Source organism: Bidens hawaiensis, unplaced genomic scaffold, assembly GCF_021521415.1.
Source record: "Bidens hawaiensis isolate Kalapana, Puna unplaced genomic scaffold, B.hawaiensis_p1.1 tig00044022_1, whole genome shotgun sequence".
Taxonomy (NCBI): domain Eukaryota; kingdom Viridiplantae; phylum Streptophyta; class Magnoliopsida; order Asterales; family Asteraceae; genus Bidens; species Bidens hawaiensis.
Genome location: NW_027505869.1, coordinates 77546 through 92592, shown reverse-complemented (window position 1 = coordinate 92592; position 15047 = coordinate 77546). Strand labels below are relative to the sequence as shown.

Below are 15047 nucleotides of genomic sequence, written 5' to 3'. Positions count from 1 at the left end.
TTGCAAAAGTATTGCCTTTTTTCGGAGTTTAAGTTTAGTTGGTTAAAATAAAAAGAGAGCTGGAAATATAATAATAATTTAAATGGTGGAAAATCCGGCAACGTGGAAATATCAGATCATATATCATAGAACCGACCAAACCACTTAAAAATGTCGGCGACGACGACGATGAACCATTTCCTTGATCTGTTGTTGAATAGAATAGAATTCAGAGGTTCCCATGGCCATGGCGACACGTATTTCTTCCCAATTCTTCTTCTTTTATGTATGTAATAATAATCTCCTTTACTTTTTCCCTCTTTTAATTAATTATTTCTTCATTTCTTTCATTTTTTATAATTTACAGTCATAAATCAATAACGTTAGATTATGATTTGATTTTATGTTTAATTGTAGGAAGTTGTTACTGAAATTCAAATTGCACAAACATTAATTAATTAATTATTAGACAGACACCTAGGCTAAGTTATATTAAGTAGAAACTGGTTTGTAATCGATGTTAACTTAGGGATTATTATATAGGAATCGGTTTACCGAAGCCGATAAATTTCAGCAAGTAATAAAGTTCAGGTTAATAAGGTTAACTGGTTTTCAACCCAACCGAACCAGTTACATAGGTTATGAAGGATTTACCTGATGGTGAACTCACGTGATGCACAAGTACCACATTTTATCGGTTTATTCTCCTAATTTAAATTTACATATGAATAGCACTGCAATTTGATATCCATGACCAAAGACTCATTTAGATTTTAAAAGTTTGTGAAACTGATTAGTTGAAAGTTGAGAACAAAATTTTCAATTTTTCTTAAAATTGTATTCTTCGTATCATTTAACTTTATAACTACCACCGACACTATTCTGATGTGTTTTAATTGATATGCAGTCTTTCAAAACCACTAGGGAAATTCTTTCACATTTTATGACAGGCAAGTAATTCGTGTTTCTTGAATAAAAGTGTATATAATAAATTGTTACAGTTTGCTATATCTATCGTTTTGAAGGGAACAGATGCGGTAAATCCAGCTAGAAGATATTGTAAATTTCACGGGAAAGCAACAGCGTTATCGGTTCGTCGTTCTGTTCAGACAGTATGTAGAATCTCAGCTCCTGGTACCACTTGGGAAGGTGCTGATATACCACCATCAAGTTCTTTAAAAGACAGGAAAGTGGTTCCTGATTCAGATCCACCAAGTACTAAAGATGTTAATCTTTTGTATGAGTTTGTTGATAAAAGGTAAGCGTTTACAGTTTCAAGCTCGTTTAACCAGCTTTAGAGGCTTAACATTCCTAACTTTGTGCAGTACCAAACTTGTTGCTTTGACTGGAGCGGGAATAAGCACAGAGTGTGGAATTCCTGATTATAGAAGGTACGTCCAATCTATATCTACATTATTTTGATTCAACAAAACACTGTATAATATGGGGTTTTGGGACGGGTTGGGTCTGAAATACTTATTTTTTTTAGTTCAAAACATTTGATATCTATTGTGCTGATTTTTTAGTGTGTCCTATATTACAACAACACTACTTTTAATAAAAATCTAGGGTTACAACTTACCAGGACTTTTGGAGTAACTTTTAATAGAAAGTTTAATGCATTAATGGGTTGCATAGATGAACCACGTGAAAGATTAGTATCATATATCAAAATCATTGAACAAAGCAGACTTAAGTCTTGCTTACTATACTTTGATGTTAAAGCTGTTCATCTTTTAATAATGACAACATTCATTGTTTATAAGTGCAGCCCCAATGGAGCTTATAGTACCGGTTTCAAGCCAATTACTCATCAGGTAGTTTGAAGGCATTTAATTTCAACAATTGTTTTTTTTCCTAATTATTAATTATTCAAATATATCATGTTCAACTTTTGATGGATAATAATGGAATATTGCTTTGTACTTCTCTTATATGCACAGCAATTTACTCGTTCTAGCCGTGCACGAAGGCGGTATTGGGCACGGAGTTATGCAGGATGGAGGAAATTCAACGGATCTAAGCCTAGTCCAGCTCATACCGCATTAGCATCTTTAGAAAAACTCAATCGATTAAGCTTTATGATTACACAAAATGTTGACAGGTCAGCTTTATGATTTAAAAATTTACCAAATAAGTTGATTTCAAAACAATTTAATTTAAGGTTATAATAATAATTTTTTATTTTATTGTTATTTTATTTTTCAGGTTGCATCATCGTGCCGGTAGCAATCCACTTGAGTTACATGGGGCCGTCTACGTCGTTGCTTGTTTGGATTGGGGGTTTTCTTATCCACGTGAAGTATTTCAATACCAGTTGAAATCCCTAAATCCAAAGGTCAAATTTTCAAGCATTAATTATAACTTTATAATAATGCAGCATTAATGATAGATAATTATATTTTATTGCAGTGGGCAGCAGCTATATAGAGTCTGGATTATGACAGCAACTCAGACAAGAGTTTCGGGATGAAGCAAAGGCCGGATGGTGATATTGAAATTGATGAAAAATTCTGGGAAGAAGATTTCAACATACCAACATGCTCTAAATGCAATGGAGTACTTAAACCCGATGTAAGGAAAATCTTGTAACTTTTGTCATCTCCATTCTGATTTCTTGTTAATATATAGTCATTAAAATTTTGACGGTAGCTATATGAATCACAACATCTCTTTCCTATTTTGAGCATTTGTAGCTATTTACCCATTGTAATGTGTTTATTTTGGTCTAATGATCCCCTGTTACATGTAGGGCATTTTAGACGTTTGACTAACAACCGAACACTCGTATAGTTGTATTATTTTGTTACTTTGTTTTCCAGTAATGAACATCATTCATGGAATAGTAAATACTAAACATTCAGCTTTTACCGAGGAGTGTAAGTTATATATATATTTTTCTACCAGGCTCTTTTAAGCTTTAGTATAGCCCATTTTTTCTGCAATAAATCTTTCTTTTTTGTCACCTACACTTTGTGGGCTCAATCTTTTGTTTGTTTGTTTGTTTATGAAATTTGTGTCTAATGTGGATTAGTAAACATATTGTTACAATAATAATCTAGCTTATTGAATAAAACAATTTAATAATTTAAGTTTCATTTAGTTAAAATACAGTTTGGGAGATTTCCCTAGTTTCCTCTTTAGCTTTTTTTTAATCCATTTGACGTGTTAAGATATAACATAACATAAATATATAAGGGTCAGAATTGCCACTTATAGTCCATTAAGTACTCACATGATCTAATTGTTGTACCGGGTGCACGAAGGTTGTATTTTTTGGTGACAATGTACCAAAGGATAGAGCTAATATAGCTATGGAAGCTGCTAAAGGGTGTGATGCTTTCCTCGTCCTCGGTTCATCAGTTATGACTATGTCTGCTTTCCGACTTGTCAGGTACAAATTATTCTTCATTCGTCTTTCTTTCACCCGAAAGCAACTATTTTTTGGTTAATAACGTGACACTAATTAAATTTCTACAACAGAGCAGCTCATGAGGCTGGTGCTGCTACAGCAATTGTTAATATTGGCACGACCCGAGCTGATGATTTTGCAGATTTGAAAATAAACGCACGGCTGGGAGAGGTTTGCACTAAAAAACCATATATTATTATAACAATAACAAGTTTTTCTATCAAGCGAATCCTGATTTTGGTTTTCTTCTGGTTGATGCAGATATTACCACGCCTGCTTAAAACCGGCTCCCTCAGTGTTCCTGCTATCTAAGAACCTGAAAAAAATCAACTCAAGGTCTCAACTTGTCTTCAAAAGCTATGGATGTGTATTTTTACGTGAATTTTTCTATTCAATTGTTTTATAGCAACGTGTGTTTATAGCAACCGAGATGCATTTTCAAGATGTTATATCCATGCCTTCAATGAAAGATTGGCATCCTTTCAGTTTCACTTTAAATTAGTTAGCGGGTCAAAATGGGTCACTTTAAATTAGTCGGTGGGTCAAATTGGATTATACTTATAGTAAATTAGTCATCATCATCATCATCATCGTACTCAGTATATCCCACCAATAGCAATGCTATGGTAGGGTCTGAGGAGGGTAAGATGTAGACAACCTTACCTCTATCCCATAGGGATAGAGAGGCTGCTTCCGATGAGACCCCCGGCTCGATAGTAGTTTTGCATCAAGCCTTGGACATAAGGCACATAGCACTCAATCATCGGGACACCGGCTGATTGGTGCACGTGCCCTTGTCTTTCGGCTATCAACGCCACCACATGATGCCTGATTAACCTTCCCCCACTTTTAACGTTATTTTCACGAGATTAGTAAAATAACGTCAAAATTAGTGCAATTTTACTTTTGCCCACCCGAGAGTTCACACATATATACATTATATGCGTGCACCGCCAGCAGGGCATTTATAGTAAATTAGTCAACGGGTTAAAAAAACCAGATAACTATTATAAAACTTCTAAACTTAAAAAACCAGAAAACTATTACCTTTTGACCACTGTCTGTCTTCACCTGCATGTATTTGACTCTATCTACCTCATTGACATTGACACTCCACCGCTGCCCCTGACGCCGCTACCCCATTATCGTCACTGCTACTCCACCTTTTTCGATGTCGTCACTAGCACACGAGACACCCAAAACTGCTGCCTTCACAAGATGGTTTTGCACAAGACTAGTTTATACTTAATACTAAATTGCCTGAGAACATTGTATGTCTGTGTGGGCGTGGGCTTGCATGCGTGTGTATGCGACGTAATGCTATTACATATAAACCGATTCGAAAATTGATTTGTAAATCGATATTTGATTCCCAATCTACCTTTAATCATATTAGAAAACTTGAGTTGTAAATCAAAATATGAATCTCAAATGGAACTCTAGGCGCAATTTTTATGACCATTGTTAAAACTGATGGATTAGCTTTAAAGGCAATATATACAACTAGTCTTGATATCATCTAAAAGGAAACTTTCTAAGAAATTATTTAAGACGACTTTTGACGCCACAGTCAACTTTATCTCATGTACATATAATCTATAATAACCAAACATTTGCTTCATTATCATTATTACAAACCAAATTCAAATTTGCTTCATACACTCCATTTTCATTTCCCACCATGGTCGTTGTTACTAAAATTTCTGAACAGTCTTCATCTACCTATGATTACGATGTATTCTTAAGTTTTAGAGGCGAGGATACTCGTTACAGTTTCACCGATCATCTCCTCAAAGCACTGCGGGAAGCCACCATAGAAACGTTTTTCGACGACGATGAAAGGAGACTTTTTAAAACCGGAATTGGAGAGGGCGATCAAATCATCTAGGGCCTCTATTATCGTGTTGTCAAAGGATTACGCGTCTTCCACTTGGTGCCTTGATGAACTAGCACTCATCATGGAGCAACGGAGGACCTCCAATCATATTGTTTTGCCCATTTTCTATCATGTCAAGCCTTCGGATGTCCGGAAGCAACGAAACAGCTTCGGAGAGGCCATGGCAAAGCATAAACATAGGATGGAGGAGGAGCCAAATGAAGAGAAAAGAAGTCAATGGGGTCAGAAGATAAAGCAGTGGGAGAAAGCACTTACACAAGTTGCTGATTTAAAACGAGAAGAAGCAAATGGCAGGTAATTATACGAAAACACGTGATCGATCAAACACTTTATTATTGCAAGAAAAAACTCCCTGTAACCCAGCCCTATATTTATAATCGGAAAAATTTCATAAAATAGTAACAAACTTTAACCATTGTATCAATTAGATTACTCTTAACTTTATTTGTTTCAATTAGGTTACTCATAAACTTTTTTTTGTCTCAATTAGGTCACTTACAAATGTTTATTTATTTATTTATTTTGTCTCAGTTAGATTATATGATGAATTACTTGTTTTTATTTTAAATTATTATATCATTTTTTTGAACGGCTAATTATTACTGGATATCAGTTGTCTAAATTATTGTTAGATGAATTTAATGTATTTTTTTTAGAATTTTAACCATATGTTTAAACTTAAATAATAAAATGTTAATTAGTGTGTGAAATATAAAAATAAAAATATTCTAATAAAAAAAGTATTTCTAATAATAACAAAATTGTAATATGGTGCTTTTCGAGAAAACAAACAAATGTAATTTCTTTAAATTTTAATAATTAAAAAAACATGTTTTTTTTTAATTTGTCAATTTCTTTAATTAATAAAATCCATGTCACTAATTTTAAATTCCATATCATCGGTCCACATCACCGTTTACAAAATTTTTAAATGAAATATATGTCACGTCAGCATAATTATCTACCTAAATGATAAAAAATCGTATAATTAGTACATAGGTGAAACTTGAGTGATATAAATAACACAAAAAATTTTGTGGGTAACCTAATTGAGACAAAAAAAAGTTTGCGAATAACATAAATGAAACAGAAAAAGTTTCAGTAACCTAATTGGTGCTGGTGAAAGTTTATTACAATTATATAAAGTTGACCGATACATAACTATAACAAACCATAAAAATAAATAAAGGAACAAAAGAAGGAAAAAGTAAGAAAATGAAAGAAGGAAAATTCCATCTCACATTGGTGGAGGAAAGAAAAGGAGAGGCTCCCACTTTAGTATAAATAGGTTTGTAAACTCTTGTCCTACATCGCTAGATTAACAAACTAGTGAGCTCTTTATAAGAAAGGAAATTTATATGTTAATGTTCTTATAAGGCATATCACACCCAGTGGTCCTAGCGGAGGGTGCGAAGCACCCGAACGCGCACGGGCACGGGCACAATGTGGCGCTTTGATGGCGCACTTTGCACTTCGCACGCTCGCACAAATTAAAATAAAATAAAAATCTACAAATTAAAATAAAATAAAAATCCTTCCATCGCATACCGCGACGGGTTTGGGTTACCCATCGCGTACCGCGACGTGGAGGTTACATAGAGGACACGTGGCGTGCCACGTAGCAGGCCTAGGGCTGACTCAGCGAAGCTATAAGATGCTTCGCGGTACGCGATGACTTTCTATTTATGGCCATCACGTACCTCGATGGGGTCCGAAACTTGCTATAAATAGGAAGTGAATGGGACTTCATTTCTTCGCACAAAATTTCTTTCTTTCTCTGAGAACACACACATGCACATAATATTAAGAGATAGTATAATACCCGAGTGTCGTAACGATACCCTATCCGATCGAAAGAAATATACACGAATCCAAAAGCTCTGCCTGTTAAGGTATGACATTGTGCCATCGTGTAAAGTTTCTACTCTCGTGATTATCGTTAAGATTATTGGTTTTATACTAATCTAGTGATACTACATTGTGTTTATCCTAGGTGCTTAATACCAGGAGGTGTTCTTTAATTATAAACTTGCAAGGTGAGACATTCAAGTTTTTATACAACTCACATTTACGTGAGACAACTATTTTTCCGACATTGTCATGGTTATTTCAAAACCTACAAAACCCATGATAGATTGTCTAAATATTTTCAAAACTATTTAAAATACATTACAGTGATTAAGTCTCTGTAGACTTACGGGATGGTTACTACTGGTATTGTGGGGTTTTGTATACAAGGCTTGCCTACTGGGCTATTACACGTTACTTATTGGACAAGTGTTAGCCAATAAGTAATATGACCACAGTCATAGATACGGTCGAGTGATAAGTACCTTTCGGTAATTTGTAAGCAGGCAGATGTAAAAACATCTTAATGCTGTAACTGTAAACTGTGTCATTTTCAAATGAATGTACTCACCAGTATTTCTAGTATTTCTTGCTGATCAAATATTTTTAAACATGTTTCAGGTGACTTGTTAGAGACAAATGAATGATGCCTATGGGCTTCCATCTTAAATAAGTGGCTTGTCACCAGAATAAAGAAACATGTTTTGTAAATAAGGGTTTAACCCTATAAAACTTATGTTTGTATCAAAAGGGATTAAATTCCCGTTTTATCATAATAATAATCATGGTGTTTTTATAACTCTGATCATTTTTCCTAACTACGGTTCTGATGAAACTTTCTGCTGCAAAATAATTTAATAAACACCACCAATCAATGTTCACGGCTTCCCATCCCGGGGTATAGGGGTCGGGGGCTGTGACAATTACCATAGTAATCATATTACAATTAGAAAACTAAACCAACTTGTCAACTTAGGTCCTTTCATACTCATCAACCAGTGAACACAGTCTGAAATTACCAACATTATACACTTTCTTCCTACTAGTTTGACTCTTAAGATGTTGGATTGATTTTACTAGTGCATAGCTTTTAAAGGGGTTTTTTTTTTCGAGAATCAAAGAGCCTGGGAAAATGCTTTAATTTTCATATTCAAGTTGTGATTCAAGGATATATAATTACAAATAAACAAAAGATGAAAGCAACTCATGATAAGCTTATTTTATCTATATGCTATTTCACTTGTTGTAATTGGAATCGGTTTCAGGCGAGAGACGATACTTATCGAAGGAATTGTTAAAGAGATAAGTAGCATATTAGATCTACACAAAAGAAGTAAATTGCCACATATAATTGGAAAGGAGTCTACAATTCAATTTATCAGTTCATTATTGAAAGACAGATCTCAACAAAGTATTGAAATTCTCACAATGTGGGGAATGGTTGGAATTGGAAAGACACATTTAGCAAACTACGTCTTTCAGTCGCACTATCAAACGTTTGAAAGAAGCTGCTTTCTTGAAGATATCGAAAGGAGGTGCACACCACCAAACGGATTGCTTGATTTACAAAAACAACTCCTTAAAGATATTCGAGTGAGAAGTTGGAAGGAGATAAAAAATCTTGATGAGGGCACCTTGAAGATTGAGAACACACTTTTTAGGAACAGAACTCTTCTTGTTCTTGATGGTATAAATGCGTTCGAGCAGTTGGATGTGTTAATTGGGACAAAAGGCCTTCATCCGCTGAGCAAAGTCATCATAACATCTAAGAACGGATTGTTAACAGAAAAATGTAGGTTGTTTGATAAACAAGTTCCACCAAAGCACGAGAAGCTTTACCTTACAAGCTTATATGATGAGGAATCACTGCGGCTTTTAAGTTGGCATGCCTTTGGATGCTATGAACCAAATACTGAACATGACAAAAAGAAGGCAATGAAGGTTGTACAATATTGCCAAGGGCATCCATTGGCTCTTAAAGTTTTGGGCAGTTCTTTACGTAGTGAAGAAGCTACATGGGATGACATCTTAGAATCACTAGGGAAAGAAATTAATCATGGTATTATAGAAGTCCTGAGAATAGGTTTCGACACTTTACCATCTGAAAAGGACAGAGACTTGTTCAAACACATCGCCTGTTTATTCATCGGAGAAGATAGAAAGCTTACCGAAGACATATTAAAAGCTTGTGGTATATGCAGATCATCTGGGATCAAGGTTCTCATCAATAGAGGCCTTCTCAGTATTGATAATCGTGATCAATTTATGATGCATCAACTTCTTCAAGACATGGGGAGAGATTTAGTCCGCCAAGAATCAGCTAAAGAGCCATCAAAGCGTAGCGTGTTATGGCATCATGAGGAGTGTTTGGATGTGCTGCTAAATAAACAGGTAATGAAGTTTAACTACTATGTGCACTATGATTAATTTGTATTGTATTTAGACAACATCTTTAGCCATATGTAAATTACTAGGCAACTACAAAAATTAAAGCACTGGCCCTTGACATGAGAACATTTGAGACTGAGACATCGATAGCACCTGGGAGTGACGATATGGAAAAGTTTGGATCACGTTCATCATTCAATTGGGTTCACATACTGCTACTCTCATTTCTTTGGTGGTTCTTTGGTTGGGTTTCAGGAATGCGTGCATCATACCGTTACACAAAAGGCGACTTTAAGATACTTGCTTTAAGTGAAATGCGTAACTTAAGGATACTCAAACTGAACTATGTACAACTCAGTGGATCCTACAAGAATTTTCCCCATGGCTTAAGATGGTTATGCATGCATGGATTCCCTTTGAGTTACATACCTACAGACTTACAAATGGATAATATGGTAGCTCTTGACATGCCTAATAGCAAACTTCAACAGCTTTGGAAGAACCCCAAGGTATTAAATCTCAGGCTTAATTCTACTTATTTTGTTCAATAACTATATTTGCAACACTAACATGCATCTTATTATTAATTAAATAACAGCCACTCGGGTCACTGAAGTTTCTTAATCTCAGTAGTTGTCATGAGCTAGTTAGAGTGGGTCACTTCTCTGGGCTCCCTCTACTTGAAAGGTTGACACTCGCAAGATGTACAAGTCTAGTCGAGATCTGTGAGTCAATTGGCATTTGTTGTCAAAAACTTGAATTCCTTGATCTAAGTGAATGTAGTAAGCTGAAAGTACTTCCGAGAAGCATAGGAAAGTTAAGGAACCTTACACGACTTCTAACTAGTGGTTGTTCAAATCTCTGTGAATATCCGGTCGAAATGAAGGATATGGGATCACTTAAAGTTCTAATCTCTGACAATATTAACAAGTCTCCCGTGTTTCTTCCCTCTAATATCATGATACCAAGAAGTTCCAAGTTCTCTGTGAGTTCTTTACCAAGATCACTAGTGAAGTTATCTCTTAAAAGTTGTAATTTGTATAATGAATCTTTTCCAATGGAGTTTAGTATCCTTCCAAAGTTGAGGTCCTTGTGTTTAGATGAAAATCCAATTGATTCTATGCCTGATTGTGTGAGAAGCCTTTCTAGTCTGCAGTGTCTCTTTTTCCAGGGATGTCGTAGCCTGAAAACCGTCTTGTGTACTCCAATCCAGTTGGAGGTTTTGGATATATTATATTGCGACTCATTGGAGAAAGTAACATATCATCCAAAAACTTTAGCTCCACCTGATGTCAAGTTTTCCAAGAATGCTACCATGTCCTTCTTGGGTTTCATAATCCATGATATAGAAAACGGGTACTACGCTTGTTGGCCAGAACTAACCAACGATATTGTATATAACTAGTGCATCCTCCCCCCCCCCCAAACATTAATGTAAGGTCAAAAATTGTGACTTGCGATATCAATGTGGCGAAACTCATTAAATATATTTTGTTTAATCAGTTGGATCAAGTTGGCGTGTAATCCGGATCCGAGACGGGAGCTTCGATGCACACGTTTAGCTTCAACGAGAAGAAAGCTTCTAGCATGTTTGGTCACTATGTTTAGCTATAAATAGGAAACTTGTATTTCTTTTATAGTGTGTGTTTTCTATGGTGTAATCAATCACCCAAGGGTATCTCATGTTTTATTACCGATTACGGAATCGTTCACTATCCGTATTATTGATCTTTATATTATTTGTTCGATCGTTTGATTTCACCGCACCATCTTGATCGTTTATCATGAAAAAATCCATTCGTTATGTAAGATCCGGTTTTAGGAGATCTACAATTAACGAACCGTTACTACAACCGCTATTGCTCCTCAATCCACCTCCATTGCCACCGCCATTGGCAGACTCCCAACTGCCACCTTCACTACCAACCACTGTGGGGTGGGGGTGGGAACTAAGTGAAAGTGTTTTAGTTTGGATCGTTTGAATTATCTCTTTTGTTTACTTGATTTACTTGCAAGTTCTAGTCTAAAAAATTTGAGTTTTTGTATGATAAGTTTATGCTTAGTTTGAGAAGGATTAGTGTGGTTTATTTTAGTATAAATAGATGTTCTAGGGTTATTGCAAGTGCGTCAAGAATTATAATAAACAAAAAGAATCGATCTTGGTTAAGATCAAATTTTGTGTTCATGGGTTTGATTTTCAACAGTTATATGTTGAAATTTAATTATGTTATAAATATTTGTTATCCTACCAGATTTAATCCAAACTTGTAAGATTCACAATGCACTTATCTTGTCCTGTGATACATAGTGTGCAACTGTGCATGTATTAGAGGGGAAGGAGCACATGCAAGGGTAAGCTTCATGGGTTCCAAATCACAAAACATACCCACCCTGACTCATGTGGGTAGATTGTCAAATTGCAATTCATGGCAAACCTTTGTCACGAAGAATATATGAATGTTTGAAAACATAAATATGTAATTAATTATTATTATTATTACATATAAATACCACTAACTCTTCACCATTTTATTTACTCAAATCTTCAATCATTTTTATTCACTCAAACCTTCAATGGCTAATTTCTCAAATGCTGATATCGGAATTTCATACCGTCGAATGACTCTGATAACGGCATTTTTTTTCAAACAATAGTAGCATAAAATTTTTTCAAAGATCTCATCGAGCAAACAGAAGATGAAAACACGGCAACATCATCATCGAGCAATATAAATGGTCGAATGATCATTTAGTTTAAATTTCCGTATTAAAATTTTTTTGGTTTGAATAGTCGTATTTTATTTTTTTCGGTTTTCAGTTATGTTATATTTTTAATTTAACGAAATTTGAATTACAATTAATTATTTTATTTATTTTAGATTATAAAAAGCAAAAAATACAAAATGTTCTATGGTACTTGTGGGTAGGTGTCACTGGTGATTTTGTGGTTTGTGGGTACATAAGGGTAGAAATGAGATGGCAGTGCAAGATTTACCGGTGCATGGGTAATACCTATGAGTGCCCTTTCCCCTCTTAAGCGGAACTATGGGAGGGTCAGAACGGTCCGCTGACCCTCTGGTCAGCCAAATTCTTAGTATACTCGAATACTCAGCCAACAAAATTTCTTGTAGTTGGACCCTCTTGTTTCGTCTCCTATAAAACCTGGAAGACGAAAAAGAAACAAAATGTTAAAAATTTCCGGCCAGAAAGCGAAGATCCGGCGAACTGTAAATGGGAAAATGGAAGAATGTAAAATTTATTTATCAAACGCTTTATGTTTCACCTGCCTCATAAAATATTGACACCAACACCCCTTATTAAAAATTCTACAAATATAAAACAACTAAGCTCATTACCTATACATTTACTATACAAATAAAGTTATGCATAAGTAATATCCACGGGTTTATTTTTACTGCCACATGTATCCATTTTCAAGTTCCTTTTGCCCCTTCTCCCTCATACATTTAAGTTTAAAAGATATATTTAGGAAATATAAATGTGATGGAACAATTTTTCAAAATCAAATGGAGACTGAAAATTTTGGTTTTATCCTTTTGTTTAATATTGCTTCCCGTCCTAAACAGAATCGACAAAAATAATTGATAATTTCATAATTATTTTCACGCAATGTCATGATAGTAAGACAACCAAATTGAATACAGACAGCACAATAGAATTCATAATTTCACGCAATGTCATGGTAGGAAGACAACCAAATTGAAACTTTCTTGTGAGCTAGTAAACCTAGAGGCACAAACACAACACCTTGCTTCCCCCAACCATTTTTTGAATACGCATAATTAGCCGCAACCATCCTGCAAAGTAAGAAGGTGAAACAAATTAAGCATTTACGTGTAAAATAAGATGCCCCATAAAACTAAAGAAGTAAACGAATTATTCCATCGTTTGCAAAATAAAGTTATGCCACAGAAACTAGTAATAAGAACTTGTTCCATTAACCATTTTACGAATATTAAACAAAACAATGAGGATAAAAATAGAAACAAATGTAATTAGGAAATGTGTGTTAAGGATATGAAGTTAAACATTCTTACATGACTAGGGGTCTAAGTAGATCAGTTCCGCTTTCGATGAGGCTCTAGGGAACCGCATAACATCCTTAACGATGTTAAACCTTCTATAAGCATCCGAAGTTTTAGATGGTTGAATGACAAACTTCTCAAGAGAAGGCGAATGAGCAAGTAAAAGCTTTATAAAAAGCAGTTGTGGTCTTGATCCTTGTAAAGATGATAGTTCCACAGTTTGCAATTGATCAAGTGTTTGGTCCAAGCAGTCAGGTGATTCCAAATGATTTGATGCTGTTTCCACCTGAATCAATTCCAACTTCTCCTGGACAAAATATATGCGCGCAACACTAGCTTAGCATCCAACTCTTGTAACATAAAGGGAAAATACAAATTTTACCGTCTGAGTATTCACTATACGCAATTCTTCAAGATTCGGCGAGCTTCGAAGCAAACAAAGAACACCAGGGAGATGATGCATATCACCAAGTGAAATATCTTGCAACTCGATCATACACTTTAAACTGTTATTATTTGCAAGCGAAATCACTTTAGCATTTCTGTAATATGTATGAAAAACCTAGGAGTTGAAAGTCAGATTCTAACTTAAATATGTGTGAAGTATAAAATTCCAAATTAAAATTTTGTGACATACCCTAAGCAAATGACCATCAATATGAAAGGATTGAACTTTAGGCATGTTATCAAACATCAATGCGAGATTCATCCTTTTAAGTCTTACAAAGTCTTTTGCGGATGTGTTGAGAGTTATACAAACCGAAGCAAGACTTTCTCCATGCAACAACTCAAGAAACATGACATCAGAGCAATTCTCGACAACCAAAATCCGCAATTTTGTAGCCTTGATTTTAAGATTGTATACATTTGTGCACGAATGCATTACCAACCTCATAAGTTGTGGTAAGTTGATCATACCTCTGTCTACTTCGGTAGTAAAATCAATGTTATTGAGAATGAGACTTTCAAGATAGAGAAACCCTTCAAAGTACTGACTTGGTGGCTTCCAGATACAATTATTAAGTTCCAAGTTTCGCAGCTCGAGACAAGAGAACACGCAAAATGGAAGTTGATAACGTAGATTTGAGTAATTATCAAGAGTGAGATCCTCTAGATGTTTTGTTGATAAGAATAATATCCAGTGGTCAACTTCTTGGAAGCTATCAAGTTGCAAGAACGGTAAACATAGATAAAATTTGGAGATAGGACCCTTCTGAAGGAACAAGACATGGTTTATGACCCTTATAAACCCATGTCTACCAAAAGCTCCATATCTAGTTGCCAACGTTTTCGAAATTTGCTCATCAAATACCACTGCGCTTATTGTGGTCCATTTGTACCTCCACTTTTTTGACAGAATGCTTGTCCTTACAATATCTCGGATTGGGAGCCGCTCTAAAACTGAGCTCGTCAAATGCTCCGGCAAGTTCCCGATAGTTACCAGCCTCTTATTAGTATCTGTCATTAGATTTAAGAA

At 35.2% G+C, this 15047-nt stretch overlaps 1 protein-coding gene and 2 pseudogenes across 3 annotated transcripts; 2 read left to right on the top strand and 1 right to left on the bottom strand.

Moving 5' to 3' along the window:
• Positions 1–69: 69 nt before the first annotated feature.
• On the top strand, positions 70–3877 carry LOC143615715 (NAD-dependent protein deacylase SRT2-like; annotated as a pseudogene). The gene is made up of 11 exons (XR_013150521.1): positions 70–265; positions 887–929; positions 1012–1237; positions 1305–1370; positions 1751–1796; positions 1923–2083; positions 2188–2317; positions 2392–2553; positions 3246–3373; positions 3463–3562; positions 3653–3877. The product of XR_013150521.1 is annotated as an NAD-dependent protein deacylase SRT2-like (transcript).
• Positions 3878–4986: 1109 nt separating this feature from the next.
• On the top strand, positions 4987–10930 carry LOC143615716 (TMV resistance protein N-like; annotated as a pseudogene). The gene is made up of 4 exons (XR_013150522.1): positions 4987–5582; positions 8402–9527; positions 9611–10033; positions 10123–10930. The product of XR_013150522.1 is annotated as a TMV resistance protein N-like (transcript).
• Positions 10931–13483: 2553 nt separating this feature from the next.
• Positions 13484–15047, bottom strand: LOC143615722 (F-box/FBD/LRR-repeat protein At1g13570-like). The gene is made up of 3 exons (XM_077088782.1): positions 14204–15047; positions 13953–14101; positions 13484–13874 (listed from the first exon to the last, which is right to left on the bottom strand). Exons 1-3 carry the CDS (start codon positions 15033–15035, stop codon positions 13587–13589), a joined length of 1269 nt encoding a protein of 422 aa, XP_076944897.1. The 5' UTR covers positions 15036–15047; the 3' UTR covers positions 13484–13586.

Excerpts from the sequence above, each read along its gene's own strand:
- LOC143615722 (XM_077088782.1), bottom strand. The coding sequence starts at position 15,035 with ATGACAGATACTAATAAGAGGCTGGTAACTATCGGGAACTTGCCGGAG. Across the intron at positions 14,102-14,203 it reads TGGTCATTTGCTTAGGGTAT|TGATTTCGCTTGCAAATAAT; the intron begins GTCACAAAATTT and ends GAAATGCTAAAG. Across the intron at positions 13,875-13,952 it reads GTATAGTGAATACTCAGACG|AAGTTGGAATTGATTCAGGT; the intron begins GTAAAATTTGTA and ends TTTGTCCAGGAG.